Here is a 27,012-nt window from a genome sequence, read left to right as displayed (position 1 = left end):
TAATTTCAACTGTTTATTCACTGCTCTTGAATTAATGCTTTCAAACATTATCCATTAGCCTTGTTCAAACAGTCATTTATAACCAAAAAATAACAGCAAGAAGTACAGACATGGCTGACTTTCAAATGAAAAAGGAACAGCATGTAAGATATTTGATCAAATGAGATCATGTTATATTTATTACACAGTTATACTACAAGTTGTAGAGTTCTGTATAAATTGATTGAGTTCCTTCTGTCATGGCTGCAGTTGTGTAGTGAAGTGAGAGTGAGGAGACCCTTAAATTTTCAGCAGGCACACTAATCTATAATTTAGATGATGCATGAACAAAATGTATTTGTATGCTATGAAACATGTCACTCATAATGATGAATGCACAGAGAATTTCCATTCATCTCTGCAACTGCTCTTGTTCCCACAGAACCCCCTCATCTGCACCATTTCAAAGTTTAACATCTAACTGATCTGAGACCACGGGTGAAGATCCTTTTCTTTTGCTTTTGTTACAAAGTCATTTGAAAATAATAATAATAATAACAATAATAATAATAAATGAAAGATTAAAGAATACTATCACTGACATGCAATTCAATTCAGATCCCCCTTGTCATGCCCAAATAATCTCAGTGTTTCAAAAAATTTCACAATGTTGAACAATGGTCCTTTAAAGAGATGCATGTCCTCTGCAGCATCTACAAGCCAAACTCTGATGAGTGTAAAGCCTCAGATCAGTTTCATTTTGATTGCTGGCTTAAATATAAAGTAGAATTTAAAACGCCTCTAGAAGTCTGCCTCCACACACATACATGCATCATAACATGTGGCTCTCCTTGAACAAAAGAAAAGACTGATGTCAGTGGGGTTAATCACCAAAAACAAACAGTTTAGCTGCAAAAGTTGGACCTCAAAGGATAGGAAGCCGCACTCATCCTTGGTCAGCCACAATGAATACAGAAATCCACCGAGTCCTGAGGATTTGCATACATTTCCCTATGTGGTTTTTGCCTCCCAGTTCCTTTGCATGCCTCTCATGGGAAATCTGAAGGCAGCTCTCTTCTCTCCCACACACACTCTCAGAACAACAAGAGCTTCTGGTTTATTCCATGAATATTATACACACAATAAATCTTTATTTCTGAATTATTAAAATATTGTACAGTACAGCCTTGAGGGGGGGAAAAAAGAAAAGCAAAAAAGCATGAGAGTGAGTTTAAAAAAAAATCTTTATTCATCTCCAAGATAAAAGAAACTCATACATGTCAAACTGCATTCAAGTCCACAAATCCTCCTCTGTCACTCATACGAAGCGCTTTCCAGTATTTTCAGAATCCTGCCACAGTATTAAATCAACTGTATTGCTATTGAAACAATGATTCAATTTAATTTAACCTTTGAAACCCAGAAAAGCAGGAACACCACAAAGTGAAATGAAAGAACAAACCAGAGGGGGAAAAAAGACAATTTGCAGAGATCTGAAACCAGAGAAACACACTAGGACTTAAACTTAGCCCCAACGTCAGTGGTTCATTCTGACAGGTAAACACCTTCCAATCAAATAACTGCAAATACTAACAGAATTAAAATTCACACTCATTTGGTTAATGCGTTCTTACATCAGCTGGTAAGAACATGTCCAGTATCTCTTCCTCACACTCACACCTCTCTGTTAACATGGTTGAAAACTCCACGTTCTTTTAAAACATCTGGCAGAATATCAACATCTGGATTAAAAGTCAGTGTTTTTAGACCTCAATTGGAACAAATATTTCAATTATCTTTTCATTTTTAAATTGCCTGAAACATCCATAACAGTTGTTTGAAATGATAACATGACCAGTACAGAGTGAATAAATGCTTAGACAGTTCTATAGTGTGACTTTCAAAATAAATGTATCCATAAGCAGATAATACTTTGTTTGCTTTTGCATGTCTTACCATAAAGAATAACATTTTCTTAAAGGGTTGGGTTTCTATTTGACCACCAGTTAGAAAAGCTTTACAAGAGAAATCGCGCTCTCTCTCTCTCTCTCTCTCTCACACGCACACACACTCTCTCTCTCTCAGCTGCATCTCAGGGCATTGAATGCAGCCAGTGAGATTATCAAATAAATCTTCTCACGTATTTACTACTCTTAAAAATGAAGAACACTGCAATTAGAAACTCAGATAAATATATGTAACGAAGATTTAGTACTCTTTTCACATTGCTACCTTCAGTGGATGGAAGTGGTGGAGCCTCTGGCCTCCAGGATGGTTGAGAGAGACCAAAATTTATACGCACACTAAGAAATTAGGAGGGGGAAAAAATACATTTTTAACACATGCTGCTTCCAGGAAGTAGCTGGTTGCAAGTACCTGCCTGCTGTGATGTCTGACCCACAATGATCTAATTAATATATGACTAAAGTGCTAGTTTGGGGATTTCATTTGGTACAAGCAGAGAAATTGACTCGGTTCTTTAGTGTTTATACCAGGTGTTCTTGTTATCTGAGCCCTTCTCCTACGTGACTGGATGGCTGTGTGAAAAGTAACAGTGTTGAGCTCAGTTTTAGTAGCTTCAGTAGTTGAACACTGTTCAATCAGGAAACAAAGAAGCAACTGAACGTTCAGCACCTTATGCAGCTGCCGCTGTCTCTTGTATATCAAAAACAGCAGCAAGCACAGAAAAAAAGTGCGTCTGCTTCAGGAAAAAGCAAAACAAAACAACAACAAAAAAAATGCGTACACACGTAAATGCTGTGCTAGGATACAAATATCCTGAACTGTTTGTTTAGCACACGTTTGCATATTTAGATCTGATCCTAGACACGGATTTTCCTCCTTTTTTGGGGTACACAACAAAAAGGTTTCGTTCCTAATGATTGTTAATTATGATTTTCAGTTCCTGTGTCAATTATTACTTGTTGGTACTGGAAGGGCCACGTGCTTTTTTTTCCCCTGACAGAGCAAAAGCCAGTAGTGAACTATGCCAGAAACAGATAATTACATAGAAAAAGGTTAATTTACTTAAAACAAACAAACAAACAAAAAAACTGCCCGAATTTAAAGTGATTTGTTCAATGTGCATCATTTTGTAGGTGAGCACACATTAACATCACAGCATTTGCAATTTCTCTGGTTTCAGATGCAGCACATGTTAAAAGTATGACTTTTCAGGTTTTTGTCTCTCAGCCACCTTTCGGATTACATCATCAAGACTAATCCGAGGCAAGTGATCTATACAGTCAATAACGGTACAAACCCATGGGGCTTTTACACTCGATATCTAATGCTGAGAAAAATGCCAACCTTTAGATTTTACACACACACACACACTTACATTTTTTCATTGTAAAAGTCAGACTCTTAAAAATGCATTGAACTTGATCAAAGTGGATTTTCTTATTTAGAAAAAAACACTAACTTTTGACAGATGTAAAATAAATAGAGATTCGTTAAAATGTATGTACAAAAATGGACAAACACTCAGTAGTTAAAATACCAAACTATAAGGAGCACTGCCTTCTTTCAGGTCAGTGTGTTTATGTCAGTTGTACTGTTCTGTCAAAGATGTAGCTTAGTGATCGATCCACAAAAAGACACAGCTGTTGGCAGCTGTACACTGTTGTGGTTGAACAATCACAATTAACTATAACTAGTTTTACCATCACTGCTGGACGGACTCACCAGTGCTGTTTGTAGTGTTAATTCTTCCTCCAACATAAAAAATAGACTCTGTGTCCCAGGTATCCTCTTGTACCCAAGACAGACCTGTAGCTCTGGGCCCCAGGCTGGATTATTAATGTTCGTTGATGGAGAGAAGTAGTAGTGTTAAGGCCAGGGCTTGTTGAAGTCTCTGTTTGTGTGTGTGTGTGTGTGTGTGTGTGTGTGTGTGTGTGTGTGTGTGTGTGTAACATCAGATCTACATCTGCTCCACCGGTGCTCCCTCTTCTTTAGGAGGAGGCTCTAAATGAATGGGAGTGACATTCGCTGGTTTCCTCACACTGATCAGAATAAAATAAGAGAGTACACATGAGGTTACAAAAAAGGAAGTGGAGCGATGATAACATTAAGCAGAGATCAGAGAACCTACACAGAAATACAAGTGAATTAAGGCAAATTGTTTTTTTTATCTGGTGTGAATTTACCCAAGATGGTTATTAAAATGAGAATTAAAAGCAAAAGACTTTAAGAATGCAACTGTAGTTGGCTGTTCTGGTTGTTGTGAATCTGAAGCAGATTAATCAACCATGGTGATTTTTGTCTCTTGTGGTCACTAACAAAGAAAACATATATTGATAGGAAACATTATCAGTAAATCAGTAATTAATGCAAAAACAGGGTAAAAATTCTCACTCCAACTAGAGATTCTGTTAAAGGGCTTAAAGTTATTTTACTGAAATAAAGTTTTATAAAACAAAAACAATTGGATGGTTGAAGAAAGGAAGTGTAAACAATCACAGGAGTTATCATATTACTTTTGAAATAAATTCCCTTTCTCCCTCTGATGACTGGCACAGTGCAGCAGGAGTGACTTTGCTTCTTTGTATCCTATCGTATTCACATCATGTCTTGAGGTGGAGTTTATATAACCTTTATATAATTATATAAATTAAGTTTATGGGCAATGGAAGGAAATCAAACATTTTCTTCAAATATTGGTGCTAATTAATTATTTATGAATTATTCCCTCCCCTCCAACAAGGTACCTCTTTAAAAGAAATGAGCCAGGGTACTCAGGAGTGTTTCAATAGTCTGCCTTCCTGAAATGCTCTTCTCATTAAAAGCACCAGTTGTAACCAGTACCTCCCACATGAACTCTTAGATCCTTCACTTAATCATGTTTACAATTAATAAATCTGCTCCTTGTGTTGCTATGAGAATCAATCTAACTATAAACAAGTGAAAGATGCAGCATCTCACCAAAATATCAACAATAGGGCTAAAACTTTAGCCTACATATTAGGAGAATGCACCTTCTAAGCATTTCAAAGCTAAATACCAACTGTGTAACAGAATGTGTGCTGGACTGCCAAACACTTGAGACCTGGACCTGAATACATCCATTCCAACAGAAGACTGCAGGTGATAGCAGACTGACTGCCTGATTTCATAGGCAGGCAGCAAACAGAGACAATATTTTGTTTAGATTGCATAAGTTATTTGCATAGCCCTTTATCTATTCAAAGTACCTGAAACTTTTCCTTTCTCCCTTTCCTGTCACGTACAAGGTCATTGTTTGCCTGTGTTTCCACTGTGTTGAAAACCCTGAATTATTCATGTAACAACCAGGCCACATCTCTGCTGTTTGCATCCCTCTCCATCTCCATTTTCTGTTCTGCATTTACAGGCCGTCACACAGAACCTGCTGCTCTAACAAACAGAAGCTGCTCTTAGGTAATAAACAGGATCTTTTACGGTTTCCTCTTAGGGCTGTGAAAATGTTTCATCTTGTTTCACACTGCTTTAGGGTGCAACTGCTGTAAACCATCAGATAATGGTCATATGATTTCCATGTCTCTATCTCTGACTTTCTTGTTTTCCCAGAAAGATTACAGGTATGGGCTACATATAATCTGAGAGTTACTTACGAGTACGGGGAGATCGGAACAGCCACGACCAACACATGGTTCCTTTTTCTGAAGAGCCGCCATAGACCTCTGTGGTATCCCCGAACATCTAGATCCCAAACGTGCAGGCACTAAACAAGAGACATGATTGAATTTATTAGGGCTTAAATCACTGCCTGTAAAAATCACAAGCAAGACCACTTATGTAAATATGACCACCTTGGCAAGCTCAGTCCAAGTGGATGTGTCTGTTTCAGACTCCATCTTAATGAACATGATGTAGATCTTCCCCTCAGAGTCAGGTAGGAATGAGTCCTCACATGGGTTTTTGGTGTGGTCTAGCACCTCTGCCTCTCTGGAATATCACACACACACACACACACACAAAATTTACTTTTTGTGGTTTACAACAACCATAAGCAAACACGCTGAGTGATGCCAGAGTTTGTACTCACTTCAGCAGGTTCTGGATCTCAACTTCATAAGCATCTTTCTTCAAGCTGTGAAGACCAATTAAAACCAAGTCTGTCACCATGTAGCCAGATTACTTACAAAAAAACAATAGCATTTAATCACATGGCTGTACACACCTGCCCACGTTCTTCAGCTGTACATTGGGAACAGTGTTGAACTTGTGCTTTTTGAAATATACCTCCTATGTGACACGATAAGACAAAAACAGCAATCTTTAACAGCGGGCTAAAAAGATACAGCTGACTTAACTGCTCTAGTGCTGCCTTCAGACCTGTCGCTTTGTGTCAGGAATACACAAATGAAAAGCTGATAACAAAAAGCATTTTCCTTTCAGATCTTACGTGAAAATAGCCATTCATGTTGAGGCCGATGATACCAAAGTGGTAGGAGCGGGATACATCAGGGATGATACACTCTCGGCCTTTCCTCTGCTCTGGCATTCGCATCCACATGTCCCAGTCCCACAGCTACAAGCCAGAAAGAGCGCAGGCACGCACTTAGTCACGATCTTTTCGCCACGGCCTCACATGCATGCACAGCGTGTTCCTGCATTTGTTTTTACTTGTCAGCTAGACACTATTCTTTTTAAGGGCTACATAGATATTATTCAAGATTTTTAGAATTACAACATGACAATAAAATCAACAACACAATATATTAAAAATCCTTTCATGCAGCTCCTTTTAATCACTTTTCTAAATGACAAACTTTATTTATAATTAAAAGTTATTGAAGATTATTCACTTCACATATCTATTTATGACCACTGGAAGAATCAATCGGTGATAAATATCACAACAAAAGAAAAGACAACTTCAAGCACCTTTTCGGGTGTAGGCCATTTTGGCTCCAGCTCATCTTTGTAGAGGCTTTTCTTCAGCACCCAGCCCAGGCCGGGCATACTCTCCACCCTGTAGAGCAGGGCCGGGTCCTCTGCTGTGTGCTCATAGCCCTGATCAACACCACATATAGGGGAGTGTTATCATCTACATAACAAAGACTGGCGGGACAATGTTCATGAAAAGCAGGCTTAGAGAAGTCAAATAGTGAAGTCACTTAAGTGTGAAAATAAGGAATACAGATGATAGTCAGCACTCACCTGGTCGTTCCAGGCTGAAATACAGTACAGGCTGTCATCCTCATCCAGCAGGTGGATGGTCTGACTCAGAAAGCTACAGAAACAGAAAATATTGATAATGTAACCGTTTTCTGACAATAGACTGAATATAAAAAGGGGTCTAGTTTGCAGTTATGATTTTAGAAAAAAAACAAAACAAAAAAACATGAAGAAAACTTTGATCTAAACAGAAGACCCGAACATACAGACGTCTGATCACTGAACAGGAACATTGTTCTGGTACTTCAACAGATTACACTGAGCTTTTCTACCAGACCTTTCATAGCAAGTGTTCACTGTGATTGACAGCTGACACGGGGAGCTTCTGAACTGGACTTGTAGATATTCCTTCAAGAAACTACAACTATTGGACATAAAGAAGAAATAACAGGCTTGTTTTTGTCAATAGAACCAAGCTTTAATTTCACTGCTCTCTAACTGAAAGCTTGAAGCTCAAAAGCAAACTGGCGCAAACACAGATGATGGCCGCAAGTTCTTCTCCACTATTGAAGTCAGAGCTTCAAACAGATTGGTCAGCCCAGGAGGGAAGCTGGAGCTTTCACAGCAGCAAACACACAGTTCAAAGCACAGCCTGTCCAACAAAGGAAGGCTAGAGGTTCTAACAGAGCAGAGCATTATTATCACTGCCCTCTACTGCCATCTGGTGGTGAATCTTGCAGGTCAGCGTGTTAAAGGGCCGTCTCAGCTGACATTATAGAATCAAAAACATCTTTAAAAATTTCACAGAAGAGCTGAGGATGCTATGCAGAAAGTTCCTTTAACAAAAAAATAAAGATGTATTTCCACTTTCTCTCCTCATCATTTCTTAATTAAATTGTGGCTAACTATAAACCACAGCTTGCTGCAAAAGCAACAGCACACAGTTTGGACACATATTCCTAGCATACATTTGGGTCCTTAAGAGTAAGCATCTCATTTAATGCACAAGCTCTCTTTCTCTTGGAGAAAGAGATTGAGCACCAGTTTTAATGTGTGCCTACATTCAAACCCAAAGGTGGCTTTGTTATGAGAGGACTGAAACAAGCAACCTTCACAAGAAAGTGCACTGTGAGTTCATCTCCAAGGTTAAAAATGAAAATACAGAGTTCTATTCAATGGGCCTGAAGTGTCTTATGACGTGATTCTGCTTCACATCCCCACCCTCCCATATGGAAGTACTAGAGTACTGGTGCAAGTTGCTGGTTTGATGTCGTTTTGACCGGTCGTGCACCTTGGTGCGTTCTTTCACTGCCGCTGCAGCCAGGACGAAGATACAAGTGTAGGACTGTCAGTTTTTACTGTAATTTTAATAACGTCTCAGTACAGAAGCTCAGAGATCACAAATTATACAGAGAGATGTAGTGGTGCAACGGATCACGGTTGATCCGTAATCCGAACCCACTCCACGGTTCGGCACGCACGTTATTCCGAAAAAGGAGGAAAAAAGGTATGTGTATGGTGCGCGTGGTGGGTCTGTCAAGCGATAGTTATGGCCGGCGCTAGCGGTCCAAGTGGAGGAGCAGAGGAGTTTGCGGTATTTAAGCAGCCCTTTGCCGCCCAATCCGACCGGGCTAAAGCTATTACAAAAGCTACTGGAGTGTTTAGCTGCAGACGGGAGGCCGTATTCCCTTGTGCAAAACAAGGGGTTTAAACTATGATGAACGTGCTTGAGCCACACTATGATATCCCGTATGATATCTTCCCCTGGAAGACAATCTATTATGGTTGCTGAATCACCAATAATCAGAGTCTGTTCCTTGGCGGGTGTGGCACTGAGAGTGTGTGTGTGTGTGTGTGTGTGTGTGTGTGTGTGTGTGTGTGTGTGTGTGGGGGGGGGGGGGGGGGGGGGGGAATTCAAGATGGTGGAATACCGTGAACTTCTGTTTAGGCCTATTCTTCATTCTAATCATCATCCAGCCAGCCTGATCTCCAGGCTGCTCAGGACAATACAAGGGGGGAGTCACCAATCAGCCAAGCAAGAAAAAGTGTAAGGGGCGTACATTTTGAACTTTTAACAGCAGTTTAAAGCATTTACAGCTTACTACACTGAAGTAATTAAGTAATACATAAGCAATTAAATAAACTTCACAATAACATTAAATGTAAAATCAATTTAAAGGGACTTTGCTCTGAAATAATGGAGAATTTTTAGCACAGCTTCCATAAGCATAAGCATGAGTAGAGTCTAACAGAATGAGACTACCAGGTTAAGAACCAAAAACAGCAGCTGCATAAAAAGTTGTCAGTAGAGAGTGACTAGATATCAATCAGTAAGAGCCCTTTTCTGGAACTAACATGGACATCTGGCTGCTTTTAGTAGTGGTAATGTAGACTGGAAGAAATACCTGAAGAAGTCAATGGATATATCAAGATCTTCTTCTAGTACAATGGCATAATTAGCATCCTGGGAAAAGATAAAACAGACACAACAAACTCTAATGAGCGCATACATATGGTGCATACAGACTCTACCCCAGGCAACTGCACACACTAAAACACCCACAGTGCATTCACAGAGTTCACTGCATAAAATCATAATGTCAGTGTTGACAGTAAGAGTTTCAGAAGTCTCATTAATATTGAGTGGAAGCAGAAATTTATATGTATACAGTTACAATTCAGACTTATGTTAGAGGGTTTACCTCTGGTTAAGTTGCAGGTTAGTTATGATGGTCAGAGAAACAAATGAATTGGAGCAACTGAGTGTGCACTGTGAAACCTCTGTTTGGACGTGCCAAATGATTTTTTTTCTTAATTAAAGAAATGCTGAAGTGCAATGTAAAATTGAGGCTGTACAATGCACTTATTATAAAAGATGAAAAATTCAAATAAGAGTTATAACAAACTGCATTAACATGATACAGCTGAGTGTTTGATGTTGGTCCTTACTGGGTGAAGATTGAAGGTTGCTGTCAGACTCGCTTTGTAGTGCTGTGATTGAGGAAAGAGATGTTTGAGTTTCACAGTAACAAAGAATAATTTAATAACAACACTGCTCAACGTTTCTGTAAAGGAAACATTGGTTCTTTAAAATCTATGCTTGTACTGCTCTGAATTATGTGTTAACCCTTGAATGAGAAGCTGTTGCTTACCTGAGACACTCTGGCATTCTTGATGCTGATAGGTGTGTGTTGAACTCCCTTCAGTCCAAACAGGTCAACAACATCCATTGGCTCCTGAGTCAAAAAGGCAGATGTTTGAGAGCTACAAAAAGATTCTTTAATAATTTGCAAACTGTTTCCCTGAACAAAATCCACTGAGGTGGTGAGTATAACCTGAAATGACAATTCTGTTTCTAAAAGAAATAGAAACCTAAAGAGAAAACACAAAAACATCCAAAAAACAGATTTCTGTAGTTCTAGTTTAAATTCTTTTAATCTCACAAAGGATGCAGTTTAATCCTACTCTCGTGGTAATTATGACGAGGATACACTGTAGAGATTAATTAGTTTTTTTAACATTTAACAAGATAATTTATAGATTCAGTTCATTCATTTGGTAAAACACACGTGATCGTTATAAGTCAAACAGACTCCCAATAAAAAATTTAAAAAAATTTAAAATTGGGGGGCAGTGGTCAGTGGTACCCCTTCGTCTCCTAGAGATAGTATCAATTTCAAAAGCCTTGTTTTCAAGTTATTGCATTCACAAGGCTTTCTAAAAAAACTTGACCTCTGACCTTGAGGTTGAGGTCACTGAGATTCAAACTCATCCAACATTTTTATTAGGAGCACCAATATTATCAATTTCAAATTCCTACGAGTTACTTGAGTTATCGCGTTCACAACTTCGGTGCCAACGCTGCCTGCCCGGCAGGTTAACACCAAATCCGCATCAGCCTCTTACAGCCAAGGTGTAAAAAGTTATCAATAACTTCAAAGTCTCTGACAAGTAAAAAGATATATAGATACCTAAACTATCTATAAAGACTTCTGCAAATAAAATTATGGTTGTTGTATTTGTTTAAAATAAGGTATTGAAATATGATGTGTTGATTAAGATCTTAAAATTGTATGACTTTGATAGTCACATGACCTAACACCAGCAAAGGTACACCCCAATCACTGGCAGAAGTAAACTGCAGCAATCAAAATAAATAAATACATACATACATAAACAAATAATAATAATAATAATAACAATAATAATAATGAAGGTACCTCATAATATCCATCAATGAAGACTGTGATCATCTGTGGGTTAACACCATGGGCTGAAAGAAGTGACCTCAGCATACTAAACAACAACAAAAAGCCAAACACTTAGTTATATTTTGACAGAGATTTATTACTTCCTTGTATGACAGAAGAGTATTTTTCAGATCTTACCGGTAGAGATAGTTAGGTCTGTTTCCTGCAATAACGGCCACTGGGACATTGAAAACATTATTGATGGGGAGCTGCAATGACGAAACAGTAAAAATGTGATCATACTGAATCTATACTTGCACACAAGAAACTCAAATTAGTGGACAAGAAGACAAGAATCGGTAAAGCATACACCTGACTACTTAAATCCAAGTATATGAGCATTTTAACAATGACACTTTACATAGACTATACAGCCTCATGTATTCGGACAGCTGGCCAGGTAAATTCGTCAATTTACCTTTATTTTTCCATCTGTCTAAGAAGTGGTTGTTTTACTACTGGACTCTAAGCTAACTCAGTCCTTCCTGTTCTGTGGCATCCTTCGGGCTTGTTTGTCGGATGGAGGCCCCTTATGTCATTCAACTGTCTTGAGTCCCTCGCAACATGCTCAGACAAATTCCAGCTCCACCATTTTGGACTGCAGATGATGACAGTGTGTTCTGTTCTGTTGTGGAGATCCATTGCAAACTGGAGGGTCACTCTAACTGAGCCTGAAGAGCACTAACGCCAAAATCCTGGGCTCACTACAGAGCAGCACAGGAAGTATCATCGAGACAGTGAAGTTGAGCATACTCAAACATACGAGCAAGTGTGCTCAGTGCCTTACTACTCGCTCAAATGCTACTCTCACTTCTGTGGGATTCTGTCTTCATCCAAGACCAAAAAAACCATACAAATTATAGCAAAATAAATAAATATCATTGACTGATGCAAGGACATTACTCCCTCCTTACAGCTTGGCATTCCTGTGCTTCCCCACGCAGGAAAAACATGGTGAAACTAAAGCGTCGTGTCTGTTACATGTCTTACAGGGTCAGGATTAAACTCTACGGGTGCCGGATCTTTGCAGCTGCAGATGCTGCCGTATCCTTCCACCTTGCTGCAGAAGAGTTTCCTCCTCCTGTTCAGCTCCGTGTCTGCCCAGTGGCACTCTGCCTCTGCAGAACATAAGAACACATCCCAAATTATTTTACAGTTTTTTGTAACATATAAAATTATTTTGAACTTTATTCTCTTATGGGTTCATAAAGTCAAAGGAGCTTGCAAAGAAAAGCGTCTGGACTTCTTTAAGTTGCTTGAAGACGTTTCACCTCTCATCCGAGAAGCTTCTTCAGTTCTAAGGTCAAATGGTGGAGAGTCCCAGATATAAACCTAGTGGGAGAAACCCCCCACAGAGGGACAAAAGGACCCCCTGATGATCCTCTAATCGCCTGAGCCAAGGTGTGAAACTGGGTGTGGGTCCCAATCAGCCAGAGTTGAGCCAATGAACACACCCGAAACTCTGGCTGATTGGGACCCACACCCAGTTTCACACCTTGGCTCAGGCGATTAGAGGATCATCAGGGGGTCCTTTTGTCCCTCTGTGGGGGGTTTCTCCCACTAGGTTTATATCTGGGACTCTCCACCATTTGACCTTAGAACTGAAGAAGCTTCTCGGATGAGAGGTGAAACGTCTTCAAGCAACTTAAAGAAGTCCAGACGCTTTTCTTTGCAAGCTCCTTTGACTACGATGACCTGGATGACTGAGAACCTTCACAGACGATTCATAAAGTATTCCGATTTCTATATCACCAAAAAAGTTGGGGTGGGGAAAAAGGCTGAAGAAGTAAATAATACTAAAAAGATAGAGCAGGCGGAACATGTTGCAATACATTAGGTTAACTGTCAACAGGCCAGCAACATGACTGAAAAGAACATGTTTGAGAGGCAAACTTGCATCTGTGTCATCCATAAATACAGCTTAAAGCTCTATCATGCAAAAGAGGAAGATGTATATGAACATGATCCAGGAATGCTGTGTTCTGCTCTGAGCCAAAGCTCACGTAAAATGACTGAGGCAGAGTGGGAAACTATTCTCTTGTCAGACAAATCCAAATGTTAAATTATTATTTGCAAACATGGCTGCCGTTGCATTCTCTGGATTAAAAAGAACTGGGACCATCCTGCTTGTTATCAGCACTCAGTCCAAAAGCCTGCATCTCTGATGGTATATAGATGGGTGCATTAGAACTGGCAACTTGCACATCTGAAAAGGCGCTATTAATGCTAAAATGTGTACACAGCTTTTAGAGCAACATATGCTCTCAAAGAGAACAAGTTTTTTTCCATGTGAGGCCTATTTCAGCAAGACAATGCTAAACCGCAAAATACATTGGTCAGAATTATAGGTGTTGAACTGGCCTGCCTGGAGCCGAGACCTTTAATTAGTTAAAAATATTTGACACATGATGAAATGAAAAATACAACAAAGATGACACAAGACTTTTGAGCAGCTCGGCTCTTGTATCAAACAAGAATGAGCAACTTTCCTCTCCCCAAAGTTCAGCAACTGGTTTGAACTAATATTTTTTCTCAGTTTTAACATTTGTGTTATTTTGTGCATAAAATGTGTTTGAGACCTTCAAATCATCATCTTTTTTTAAATTTACATTTTACAGTTTCCCCAACTGTGGCCAAAATGCTCATGCTAAACCTACAAAATGTGAAATCCAAAACTACCGGTGAATTCAACCATCATTCATATACAGTCTTTGTCTCAAACTTTTAACCCATCTGGTCCCTACACCGCCGGGACTAAAACATCTTAATATAAGGAGAAGCAAATCCCCAACTTTGACTTTTTTCTCAAGGACCCAACTTTTACTGCATGTCATCGCACTTTCAAAAGATTATTCATAAAAAAAAGCTACAAGTCTTTTCGTTTTTTTATAACATTTTGTGCACGAGAGGGGAATCAAGTTTAAATATTTCACCCTTTGTCAAGCATGCTAAAACTGGCTCTTACCTTCAGAGGCAGTAAGTTGCACTTCAGTCTTGAGCAGCACTGGGTCTCCCCAGGTAGACAGAGCTGGAGACTTTGAATGCTTCTCTCCATAAACCTGACCTGAACACAAAAACAACATCAAGTCAAGAGAGGTAATTTCAGGGCAAGTATAAACTCTTGTTTTTCCTTTTGTCTCTTCCCCCCTACTGACTGATTTATTTGATCAAAGATGCCTTATTTATGGTTTATACTGATAACTTCTCAACAAAATCCAAGTTTATGTAGAAAATAGTGATGAAAAACTGCACAGACAATATATCCATCTGTTTTGTTTCTTGTAAATCAAAGATGATTAATTTCAGCCTAAGAAAAAGTGTTTAGCCATTAGTGACAACACCTCAAGCACAAAGGTCAAGACACAAATGTGAATATGTAGAACAAAAAAAGTCTTTCTTTCAGTCATACACAGTAAAGTTCTAGTGGCCCTGAAAACAATCTAGGCTGATTCTAGTTAAAAAAAAATAAAAATAAAATAAAACTCATATGTCAATCCACGATAAAATGGTGCACTTTGGGCTGACTTTGTGAAATCTCATAATCAAATCTTCTTAATGTTTCTAAACAACCAATCATAATTCTCCCCAGCTCCTCAGATGTTTTGTGACTGATCGATTTAGTGAAGCTCTTCCTGTATAATGGCTGTCCTCAATGTCATTGTTAAAAATGAAGGTCTGCTTTTCTACCTCCTTTCTTCACCACTAGAGTCCACATGTCTCTCCAGCTCAGATTGAGGGACACCTGGCTGCCCAGACTCTTGAGCAGGTTCTTAGCAGCATCTTTCAAGTGGAATGTGCCCTCATCCTGCAGGACAAATAAGCCCCCAAAAAACACAGTTACAGGTATGGTTTATGACTGGAACATGAATATCCCCTTCACTCCTCAGATAGTTAGAAGCTCCTGACCTTTATGGTAAAGATGAGGATTCGACCACGAGTCACCATATTGAGGAACAGGATCATGGCTTCATCCTCATGGGGAGAGTAGGTGTCAAATATCCTCTTGGCCATCACATGACCCTGTGACACACACACACACACACACACACACACACACACACTTACTGAAAAATCTGAAATTGCTAAAAAAAAAAAAATCTACTACTGACATTTGATAAGTTTAACTTCAACGTTGTTTGTATTGTGATAAATACAGCTATAAAAACAGTGAAACACAATTAGCAAAAAATCATAATATGATGCATCCATTTTTTCCTCCTACCTCTAGTATGTACCGTAATTGCAGTTTGTTATATTTACATATGAGTTGCCAGTGGAAAGACATGCGTCATGATATGAAGAATAAGCAGCACATGCTCACAGTTGCTTGGTTGAGAACTATCACATGGATCCCTCTGCCTTGTTCTCGCATGTCATCTTCCAGCACCTGCAGGAACAAGTAAAATAAAGAAAAACAATATTTTTACTGAGCCAAGTGTGTCAGACACTAATCTTATTAGTGTCTGACACACTGACTTCATTGCCAGTGGCAGTCTAAGATGGTAAAGTTATCCACGTGATGAGAAACTTACTGGAGACTAATTTGTATTGTTGTTGCTGTACATGGTATTATTTATTAAATACAATATAATTCTGTGAGAAATGTGGCATGTGAATGCTCGGCCAGAAGAAACAGTCTGACGCTTTGTGTCTATCATTAACCAAATTCATTATAAAGGATTATTACCATTTTGAACATGAGTTCAATGACATTAAAAAGCCAAAATCTAAACACCTTGCATTACCAATATTTCCCTTGACAAAATCGAATTCAACTGAAAACCTAACAACAAAATGAAGGTTAGTGGGAGGAAAGATTAGTCTAGGATGTATAGATTGTCTTGAAAACTGCGATGGTGAGAGGCCCAAGCAGCAGCTTACTTGGTCTGAGTAAGATTGTTGTTGTCTTCAGGCACCTGGAAAGTTAGTGAGACCAAACCCTCTGTTGTTGTGTGAGTCTGTTATATTAGCTAAGCCCCTTTGAGTATTAAAGCAGGATGTCTCAAGTAACCTGTCAGTAGGCATCAGCCAGTTAACCAGTTAATCACCCACCGTGGTGCCATCTACTGCCACGTAGACCTTGGAGCGGCTGGAGTACACCTCAATGTCGAGGACTTTGCGTCCATTAGCCGGCCTGCGTGCTGTCTCCATGTTAGGAATAACATCCTCTAAAGAGAGAAAAACAAACATCAAGATCAAAATGATGCACTTCATAATAAAACTACACTTTAATGGAACACCGTGTATCAGAAGGTTAATGAGTGATGGGTGAATATTAGGGGTGCAACGATACTCGTATCGATATTGAACCGTTCGATACAGTGCTTTCGGTTCGGTACGCATGTGTATCGAACAATTTTTTAATTTATTTTATCAACTTTTCTTCTGACGATGCTGTCTGTGTTGAGCGCTCAGTGAATCTGCGTTCGACTACTCCGCCTAGGCTGCACTGTCGAGCACAGATCCACTGAGTGCCACCCACATGCATTCAATCAAGCTAGCGAGACAGAAGCTAAGCTCATTGCAACATGGCAACTGCCTTAATGCCTCCCGAAGTTGAACCTCCTCCACAGTCATTGAAATCTGGCGTTTGGAACTTTTTTGGCTTTCGTGTGAAGTATGACCCTGATGGTAAGCGCGTTGTGCACAAAACTACAACAGTATGTCGGATGTGCCACGCCATGGTTAATTACATCGGTGGCAACAACAAATATGAATGCACATTTACGCCGACATCACCCTAGTGCAAAGACGAGTGAAGGCAGCCAAAAACAACAACAAACACACATGCTACACACTTTGCCAGAGTCATTTAGACAGCCGTTAGCACATGATTCTAAGAGGGCAAAAGAAATCGACAGGGCAATTGCTACTTTTATTGCTGTCGACATGCGACCCTTTTCTGTTGTAGAAAACACCGGGTTTCGGGAAATGCTGAGAGTACTTGAGCCCCGTTACAGTATTCCTTCACGAACCCATTTCACCGATATCGCAGTTCCTGCTTTGTACAAGGAGACAAAAGCAAAATTAGAGACGGCAGTGTCAGCAGCACCCGCTGTTGCTCTGACCTCAGACGGCTGGACGTCAAGAGCTACCTCACTGTCACCGCGCATTACATTGATCCGGAATGGCACATGAAAAACTGTGTTTTGCAGACACACCTGGTCGAAAGTCACGCCACTGACGACTTAGCCAAAGGTCTCTCTGAAGCTGTGGAAGGCTGGAAGTTAGTGCGACCAAATGTGACAATACCTGTAACTACTGACAATGCGAAGAACATAGTTAATGCTGTCACAGCTGCTGGACTGGGGCCACAAATCGGATGTTTTGCACATACAATTAATATAACTGCTCAGAAAGGAATGGCAGTGCAGAAGGTTTCCCCATCTCCTAGCAAAGATGAGAAGAATTGTCTCCTTCTTTCACAGAAGCACAACAGGATGCAATGTGTTTATGAAAAAACAGCAACTGCTGCAGCTTAGTGAAAAAAAAACTGATTCAAGATGTTCCAACTAGGTGGAACTCTCATGATATGATGGAAAGATACCTTGAACAGCAAGCTGCAGTGTATGCTGCTATGGCCGACAATACTGTGAAGAAGAGTATGAAGAACATTCAGAATCTAACTCAGGAAGAACATGCACTGGCTGAAAATCTTGTTACAGTCATGAAAACCCTAAAAACTGTGACAGTCATGATGTGTGAAGCGTCATCTCCAACAGCATCCATGATCCTGCCACTTAAAATGAACATCCTGAACTCTATGGCGCAGTCTGGTGATGACAGCCCAGCAGTGAGAGATGTAAAAAAAAAAAACATCAGGGAGGACCTGGAGAAGAGATACGCTGATCCTGCCCTTCAGAATTACCTACACAAGTGCACAGCTTTAGATCCTCGATTCAAGTCCCTGTGACACTTGGATAATGTCACTCAGCTGAGAGTCTATGGAGCACTCGCCACAGAACTTGTCTTGAGCATTGAACAAGTAGGTGTTCTTTTTTTTTATTTTTGAAATTTTATTTAGCTACTGCTTCATTTATAAATATTATTTAAACAAATACAATTAACAGTTTGGTTGTTTATATTTCCTCAAGACCAAGCCGCAGGCACCACAGAAACTGCGACCTCCGCAGAGACTCAAGCAGCAAACTCTTCAGATTCACCATCAGCATCTCCACCAGAGAAAAAGTCGGCCATGAAGGAGTTGTTTGGAGAACTGTTCATGTCACAGGAGCCAAGGACCAGGTCTGCAGCCGAAGTGGCAGAGGAGGAAATTAACTTGTACAGGTTAGCAGACTGCATTCCCACAGATGATAACCCACCGAGATGGTGGAAGGAACATCACAGCTTGTACCCTCATCTTTCCAAGTTGGCACAGTGTTACTTGGTTGTACCTGGAACCTCTGTCCCAAGTGAGAGGGTGTTTTCCACAGCAGGTGACATTGTCACAGCAAGTAGATCTGTACTGTCAGCAGAACATGTGGACTTCCTAATTTTTCTGAAGAAGAACATGGAAATTGAGTAAAATATGTTTTGGTTTGTATTTAACAGGACCTTTTATTTAAGTTGTTTATGCTGTATAAGCAGCTAAGTGCTAGCACTCCAGAAGATGAGTGTTAGGGGAGGTCCATTAAAGAGTGATTCATTTTATGGGTACCTGATTTGTTATATATGCTGCTGAGAATATACCCCAGAAGAAGGGTATAGAATAGCTTTTATTTGTATTTATTTTTTATTCTTTACATGGTGGGGTTTTTTTTGTTTGTTTGTTTTACATGGTGCCAAGTCTGCACAACAGAAAATATGTGAAGTATAGCTTTACCAGATTTAAGTTTTCATGTGTTTTCTGTACACTATAGAACATGGTTCTAAAAAATTTTTCATGTCAGGGATTGGGTGTGTTTGTTTTATATTCTGCCAAGAATAGAAAATACCATCAGGGATTCCCAAACAATGCAGAACTGTATGTGGTTGATATCTTGTTTTTAGAACATTTTAAATGTTTAAAAATATATTTAGGAAGGCCTTTCTGTGCAATACATTTTTATTTAAGTTGTTTTTGTTGTATATGCAGCTAAGTGCTAGCACTCCAGAAGATGTGTGTGAGGTGAGGTCCATCAGAGAGTGGTTCATTTTATGGGGACCTGATATGTTCAATATGCTCGTGAGAATTTACCCCAGAAGAAGGGTATAGCATAGCTTTTATTTTGGAAAAGGACATTTCTCTGAAATAAACTCGTTTCCAAACTCCTTTATTCTTTTATTATTTTGTTGTTTCAGCAACATCTCATTTAAAAACTGTATTTTTGAGTTAAAAGAAATATTTATAATCTTAATAAATTACAAATTAAAAAAGGCATGAACATTTTTTTGTATCGAAAAAATATCGAACCGTGACACCAAAGTATCGAACCGAACCGAACCGTGAATTTTGTGTATCGTTGCACCCCTAGTGAATATGTCAGATAGCAACAGACAGATCAACCCTCAACTCTTCTATTAAACTGATTTTGTACATATTTAAATACTGACTGTTACATTAACATACAGTAAACGTTTCAGAGGAATTGACTGAAAGCTGCATTACTGTCCAGAGAGTCACAGAGTTAGACATTTGGGGACTATAGACTGTACTGTATACTGTACACATATATTGTAGATGAGATATTTTATAGAGTCACCTTGAGGAAACTATATAAATAAAACTGAATTTAAATCCATGACAAAATCGCAGCATCTGTCCAAGTATACTGATGGGTGAAAGACTGTAGTTAAAGTTTACTCTGAAATCACGAATCAAGATAAAAAGTTCAAGTTAACATGTCAAAGGATGAGACATCCATCTATCAGGCCGAAATACTACTAATCACAAAAGTCTGCTACAACTCAAAGCTAAAGCTGTGGTCACTCGACATTCTACACTCTGGGTAGAATGTCATGGTAATGAGTTGCTTGTAGCAGTTTTTTTGCGGAGTTATTATACAGCACAGATCTTTAAAGTCTTAGAATTAGACGCATTAGTGTGAATTCATTTAGGATTTTCACCAATCCACACAGGGTCAAAATCGTACATACAGGCTCAAATTTATACATACACTCACTTAAACCTGAGTGTACTAAGTATAAGTAAAATGACATGTGAACATGTTTCTCACCATATTCTTGGGCTGCTGCATCTTCACTGGCAACTCTTCTTGTATCCAGGATGAGTTTAATGTTGACTATGACGGTTATCAGCAGAAACAACACGGCACTGGCCTGTAGGATAAAAAAAAAAAAATGTATCAGTGTTCATCTTGATGTCTGTAGTTAGTTAATTTTGATATTATTAAACTCTACAAATGGTTCACTTAATTGCTGATCTACTGGCACTAATGAGTCTTGATTTCTGTTGTGAGATTCAGATGGCATTTATTTTACTGTCATTTAAATGCGACACCCAACAAGTATTATTGCGGACCACATCCCTCCCTCTATGACTACTGTGTGCTTATTCTGACGTCTGTTTACAGGACAACAAACCATGTTACAAAGCTTAAATCAACTCAAACTAGTTTCTTGAACATGACAATAATCTCAATGTACTCAAATGGCCTCCACAGTTACCAGATTTCAATCCAGTGGATTGCTTTGGGATGCAGTGGAATGGGAGATTGAGATGAACGTGCAACCAACAAATCTGCAGCAGCTGTGTGATGCCATCATGTCAATATAAATCAAAATCACTGAGTGTTTCCAGCATCTTGTTGGATCTATGCCATGAAAAATTAAGGAAAATAGGGGTCCAACCCAGTACGAGTAACGTGTAACCTTCAAAGTGCCCAGTGAGTGCATCTAGGAACGGGCACTGATATAATCAAGCCAGGATATGTCTTGCAGCCTTTACTTTGAAAGAGCACCTGACATTTCGTTTACCAAAACTTTTTGGCAATATGAAACCTTTAAATATGAGCTAATGTGGCTTGTTAAATGCAAAATAAGCGAGAAAACAGAACAATTCTCCAGGACAATACGTTTACTTTACTGATTTACAGCAGCAACATCACTCTTTTGCTGAGCTCTATCAGTATTTACCTGACAGAACCGGCGAATCGTCCTCTTGTTGGTCAATTTGTATTTCCAGGTGAGATAGAGACTCCTCTGTTGACGGGGGATGAAGGGCTTAGCTCGGGGATTGGGGGTCCAGGTCTCCATCCCGGACACCGACAGCCGCCTGGACACAGCTCACGCCCTCCGCCTGCTCTCCTCCACTTTCTGCAACCGGGACATGCACAACTCCACACCACCAAAACACGGCTGACTCTTACATGCTCATCTGAGCTAAACAAGAGACGCGAATAAAAAGGCACTGTGCACAAATAGTCACCAAGTTTAGCCGACGACACCAAACTGCCATGTGACTGTACGGGGCTTTAACATGCTCCAGCCGCCTCTTTTCTGTTTGCGTATGAACATCATTAATCACGGAGTCATCAGTAAGTCTTGTAGTGTCATTTATATTCCATAGTAAGCAGCTGCTTCTAGAAAAGTAGCTTTAAACCGCAACATACACAGAGTTTCTGTCGCAGAGCAAAATACGTCACAGAGGTCCTCTTCCTTCTTCGTTTTTTAAATAGGCAGAAAAGACATTGGTGTATTTCTGCCCTCTACTGGTTGTTATTCGAGTTAACGCTTATGATTGACGTTAATTTGTTTGTTTGTTTTAAAGTAAGTAAGGTAAGTAAGAGCCCGCTTTCCTTCGTATTTTAAAACTTAGAAGGACTTAATGGGAGCAATAGCATTGTGTATTTCAAGTTGAAATGTCACAACAATAACAACAACAACAAAATAGCACTGCAGCTTTTACAGTCTTTCTGTGTTGAGCTTGCACGATCTCTCCAGGAACTCCAACTGGTGATTCTAGATTGGCTGTAGGTGTGGATGTAAGCATGATGGCTGTCTGTCCATGTTAGACCATTGACAGACTCTAGACCCGGCCAGGGTGTACTCTGACAGCCAGGATGGGCTCCAGCCCCCTATGACCCCAAATTGGATAGGAGAAAAAAAAAATTGATTTACTTATTATTTACCAGGCCACCTTTTGCCAAGTTTTCTTAGTTGCTAATGTTTAGAGAGGTCACATATTTTAAAGCTAAACATCCATGTGCAAAATGATGACTACTGCAGAGACAGACTTTCATTTGAATACATTTCAAGTGTTTTTAGTCATATACAGATAACAGCGGCACATCACTACTGGCAATGGAATCCTAAATATTGTACATAGAAAAAACTCCAAATTGCACATAAAGTAACACTCATGTATATATAAAATATAATAAAAAATATATATATGTTGAGAAACAGAAAATTAAAAAAATGAGATGAGGTGCAACTCCCCACTCCAACAACTCATAAGAAAAGGCCAGCTTCACAGAACAACTGAAATGCCTGGCACTAGTTTATTTGGGACAATGCCAAAACAGCAAACAAAGGTTTAAGTTCCCTCGTCTTCCCTAACTGAAAATAAAAGGCAAAGAAAGACAATTTTTATTATCTATGCTCCTAACCAATAAAAAAGAGACAACAAGATTAAATAAAAATGGCTTCTTAATCCCACTACTGCTGCAGTTTATAACCACCTACTGGAAATAAGTCTGACTGCTGGCATTATAATCCAAGCTCGTACATAAAGGTACCGAATGACCGGTGATGGGTGGCCCAACACCCTATTTCCATACATAGAAGGGATGCCTTCCAAGAACATGGTAACAAATTAGGACAATTTCTAGCTAACCAGTCAAAATAAATTAAAAAATGACTATATGTGCCATTAAAGACTCATCTGGAAGCCCTGAAAAGTATGCCCAATAATAAACATAGATGAATGAATAAACATAGATTACTTAATTTGATAGACACAGTAAAAACACTGAAACCACAGTATTGTTTCTAAATGTAGAAAAAACATTTGATAGAGTTGATTGGGTAGGGCTCAGCCTTTAACTGTGTGAACTTCATTTATTTAAACTGCACTTTGAATGGAATGACTTTGAAAAATAATTTCAAGAGGAATTCAGTTTAGACATCATCTAGTATGACCTCACCTGGATTTTAGCCTTTTGATGGCTTAAAATATCTTACGTCAGGTAAAGAAATCAAAAAAGTATGCAATCAACACTTTAGTTTCCTGACTAATACTTTGGGTAACACCCAAAATTAATCATTTGCTAACCTATCTTGCTAACCTAATTAAACATACACGTGGCGGTATTTTTTCATGAGAAGTAATAGTTCACTAAGTTCAAAGTTCATCATTTACAACAGTACAGAAGTTAAACATGACTGACTTTTATGGTGCCACACCCAAAGAAACAGTCCAAAGAAAGGACACCAGTGCTATTTAGAAAGCAACTGAGTTAGAAGATGAGGTGAGTAGCAGCTTTTCTGTTTTGTTTTGTTTTGTTTTTTGTTTTTTTGGGGGGGGAGGGGGGCGTATGTGATTTGAATATTTAGAGAACATTATATTTCTTGAATGTGCATTTGTTTTAATTTTGAATCCCCATAGTTCTTCTCAGAGTCAGTCAACGTTGGAGTCCAAACTGGAGGCTCTGCAGTGCCACTTCAACTGGAATCTGGACTGTAGCAGGTCCACACTTTTCCGTCTCAAGTACAATTTGGAGGACATTGGCACCGAAGAGGGGTACAGCTGGTTGGGTCACATTTATAACTTGCAGGGGTTCATTCACTACGAGCTGGGCTTCAGTGAAGATGCCCTGCGTTTTTTCAGCAGAGCCACAGAAGCCTTCCGTCAGATGAGAAACACAGTATCAGATGAGGGTCCCTGGCTGGTAGTGAACTATGGGAACCTGGCTTGGCTACACAACCAACAGGGAGAACAAGTACAAAGTCAGAATTACCTGTCAAAAATTAATGCACTGATGAATGAATACCCATCTCCATCCCAGGATGAACTCCATCCAGAGATCTCTGCAGAAAAAGCCTGGACCCTGATGAAGTTCAACAAAGAAAAAAAGCTGCTGGCTATAGATTACTTCCAGAGAGCCATCAGGATGCAGCCTGACATGGTGGCATGGCGGACCAGCTATGTGTTAGCATTAGTGAATGCTCATAACAATAGCGACCATGCCATCGTGGAAAAAATGAGAATCGCCAAAGAACACGATCCAGAGAACTTGTACCTTGCTGCTCTTTACCTTGATGCATGTCCTCAAAAAGGAACAAAAATGAAAGATGAAGTATGCACATTGGCCAGAAGAGTTTTAAAAAAGCCAGTTAGCAGCTACAGTGGTATCAATCCGGTACTTATGCTTTACAGTAAATATTTATCTGTACATGAAGCTATTGATTTGATAGAAGAAGCTCTGGAAAGACATCCAGATGAACGTTACCTGAAGTGGTGTGCTGCGAACTGCTACAGAAGTAGGATCTTTTCCAGGCAGACAAGGACCAATCTGCTCGAGCACAGCATGATTGACAAAGCCATCAGTCTCTGTAAGGAGGTGATTTCGCTTTACCCTCATTCTTCACTTAACATGAAAATAACTCTTGCAGACATGTATGTAAAGGTAAATAAGCAAGACAAAGCTGACCAGATATACAATGAACTGCTAGAAAGTGACCTGGAATATAAGGAGCAACAAATGCTTTACAACAAATATGCAAAACATTTATATTTTAACGGAAAGTTGATTGATAGACAAAATTCAATAGAATATCACAAGAAGGCAGCAGTGATACCACACCAATCCTTCCATCGTGAAAACAGCATTACAATGCTGGAGAAATACACTAAAAAATATGGTAGCAGAGAAATAGAGGAATTTCTAATCAAGCTGCAACAGTAAGAGCTCACACTAAAGTTACGAAGAAGAAAGAGAATAAAGATAAAGAACATTTACTATGCTGGCAGTCTAAATGTTTGCAACGAAACTAATAATAAATTATTATTGATTCAGATATTGTTATAACAGTAACAAGAACATACATGACCTGAAAAAGAACTTTATTGATTGTAATATTGTTCCATTAATGTTGCTGACTCTTACCCAAATTTTGCAGTTTGCATTTGTTTTTTGTTCATTCATTTAATTGTGTTTTACATAAAAGGTTTAATTTTGAAAAGGTTGAATAATTTTTTTTAAGAGCTTTTGTATTTGTTTCTTGTTATCCTCTGCGGCTGAGACAATCAAATGAAGTTACTGGAAAATGATCTGGAACAGTATGACACCTTCTGAAATGAGATCATAACAGTTATGTGTAAAGGAATGCAGAGTGATCAGCGAACATCTCCAAGCTGGCACGGGCTCATGATGCAAAAAAAGAAGTGAGCAGCTGCACGGTGGATTTCAAGCAGTACTGTCCTCAGCTTCTCACAGACAGTTTACAAAATGTGCACATCGACAAAGACTGAAGCAGATCAGGGGTATCAAACTGATTACAGGCCACATAAAGCCACTTTGATCTTAAGTGGACCAGTGACACCCTTTTTTCTGTTAGTGTAAAGAAGTCACATCTTTAACTGCTTTTCTACATGATAAAGAAAAAGCTGCTGTGAGAAAGAAAGAACTCTGTGACCACGTCTTTTTGGACTTGAATTGTAAGAAATAAATGTGTAAAATTACTGAAAAAGCTCTGGTCCACTCTTAGAAAGAATAAGTTAAACATTTTTTAATTCTAATATAATGTGTAAAACACTAAATATTTAAAAATGTGCACTGTTTTTGTGTTATTTTCAAAATCCAGCAAAAGCAGGATCTAAAACAAGCAGTTCAGGATTAATGTGTTTGTGTTTAAGTGTATATTAACTATTATATTCTAACAATATAAACTGAATGAATGTAAATATCCAATTATTGTTTTTTTCACAGTCCTACACTTTTAATTTTTATCAAATCATATATTTTATGATTTAATGTGGGCCAAGGTGTGTATGGTATACTAAATTTGGAAGAATAGGTAATAAATTAAACTAAAAGAAGCTTAAACAGACAAGCTGGAAAAATAATCAAATCTTGCCCAGGAACATGACATATTAGTAGCGGGAAAGGGGCGGTCTTTCTTCATGCCACTCTGACAAAGGACACAAAGAGGGAGGCTGTCTGGCTTGAAATACTGTAAGACCCTACAGTAAGTATCCCTTAGTAGTTTAGCTTAATGTAATGAAAAAACATCATAGAAAAGTGAAATTGTAAAAAAAAAAAAAGAAAATACGTATTTCTGAAGGCATGTGATGTTTTTAGAAAATTATCGTCATATGAGGAGGAGTTTTGAGTTCCTCTAACTGGCTAGCTAACTAGAGAGCTAAATCAGGGTTAAAACTTATTTAAACAAGCGATTTCACACAGAAATTCTAAGTTTTGAAGTTTAAAAAATTAAAAAAATAAAATAAAATAAAAATGTGTTGAAAACATGAATTATTTTACTTTGAATAAATTGTTTTCTTGCATTTATTTAGTTTCACAATTTTTCTGCTTCATTTTCTTTTTTATTTCAAATCTAATTTTTTTAGTTTCAGGTCATTTTTTAATGCAGTTTCAGACTTTTGACCATGATTTTGTGTAACATCAAAGATGTTGCAAAGTGTAAAGGCGTTTTAATGTGGGGGATTTTATATACCTACCAAACAATCAAATCACAGTATTCCCTGTTGCTGGAATAAATTGTTTTCCTTTCACATGCT

At 38.8% G+C, this 27,012-nt stretch overlaps 2 protein-coding genes across 2 annotated transcripts; one reads left to right on the top strand and one right to left on the bottom strand.

Moving 5' to 3' along the window:
- Positions 1-1,210: 1,210 nt before the first annotated feature.
- On the bottom strand, positions 1,211-21,921 carry pomgnt1 (protein O-linked mannose N-acetylglucosaminyltransferase 1 (beta 1,2-)). The gene is made up of 22 exons (XM_086269322.1): positions 21,697-21,921; positions 21,405-21,584; positions 20,486-20,588; positions 16,383-16,498; positions 15,652-15,717; positions 15,237-15,350; positions 15,018-15,135; positions 14,296-14,394; positions 12,321-12,448; positions 11,469-11,539; positions 11,301-11,376; positions 10,233-10,316; positions 10,030-10,071; positions 9,486-9,544; positions 7,123-7,195; positions 6,847-6,975; positions 6,365-6,490; positions 6,140-6,204; positions 6,005-6,049; positions 5,769-5,904; positions 5,571-5,680; positions 1,211-3,983 (listed from the first exon to the last, which is right to left on the bottom strand). The coding sequence occupies exons 2-22, from the start codon at positions 21,522-21,524 to the stop codon at positions 3,902-3,904; spliced, it is 1,962 nt and encodes a 653-aa protein (XP_086125448.1). The 5' UTR covers positions 21,525-21,584; positions 21,697-21,921; the 3' UTR covers positions 1,211-3,901.
- Positions 21,922-23,735: 1,814 nt separating this feature from the next.
- LOC147309820 (interferon-induced protein with tetratricopeptide repeats 2-like) lies at positions 23,736-26,464 on the top strand. The gene is made up of 2 exons (XM_086269958.1): positions 23,736-23,740; positions 23,878-26,464. The coding sequence occupies exons 1-2, from the start codon at positions 23,736-23,738 to the stop codon at positions 25,175-25,177; spliced, it is 1,305 nt and encodes a 434-aa protein (XP_086126084.1). The 3' UTR covers positions 25,178-26,464.
- Positions 26,465-27,012: the final 548 nt, after the last annotated feature.

The sequence above is a fragment of the Aulonocara sp. 'chitande type north' Nkhata Bay genome, linkage group LG17, assembly GCF_057382095.1.
Source record: "Aulonocara sp. 'chitande type north' Nkhata Bay isolate Kocher_YH1m ecotype deep benthic linkage group LG17, A_spYH_male_GT1.1, whole genome shotgun sequence".
NCBI lineage: Eukaryota > Metazoa > Chordata > Actinopteri > Cichliformes > Cichlidae > Aulonocara > Aulonocara sp. 'chitande type north' Nkhata Bay.
Note: the sequence above shows the minus strand (reverse complement) of the source record. Positions and strands in the feature narration are given on the sequence as shown.

Excerpts from the sequence above, each read along its gene's own strand:
- pomgnt1 (XM_086269322.1), bottom strand. The coding sequence starts at position 21,524 with ATGGAGACCTGGACCCCCAATCCCCGAGCTAAGCCCTTCATCCCCCGT. Across the intron at positions 20,589-21,404 it reads CGATTCGCCGGTTCTGTCAG|GCCAGTGCCGTGTTGTTTCT; the intron begins GTAAATACTGAT and ends TTTATCCTACAG. Across the intron at positions 7,196-9,485 it reads ATATCCATTGACTTCTTCAG|CTTTCTGAGTCAGACCATCC; the intron begins GTATTTCTTCCA and ends CTGTTTCTGTAG.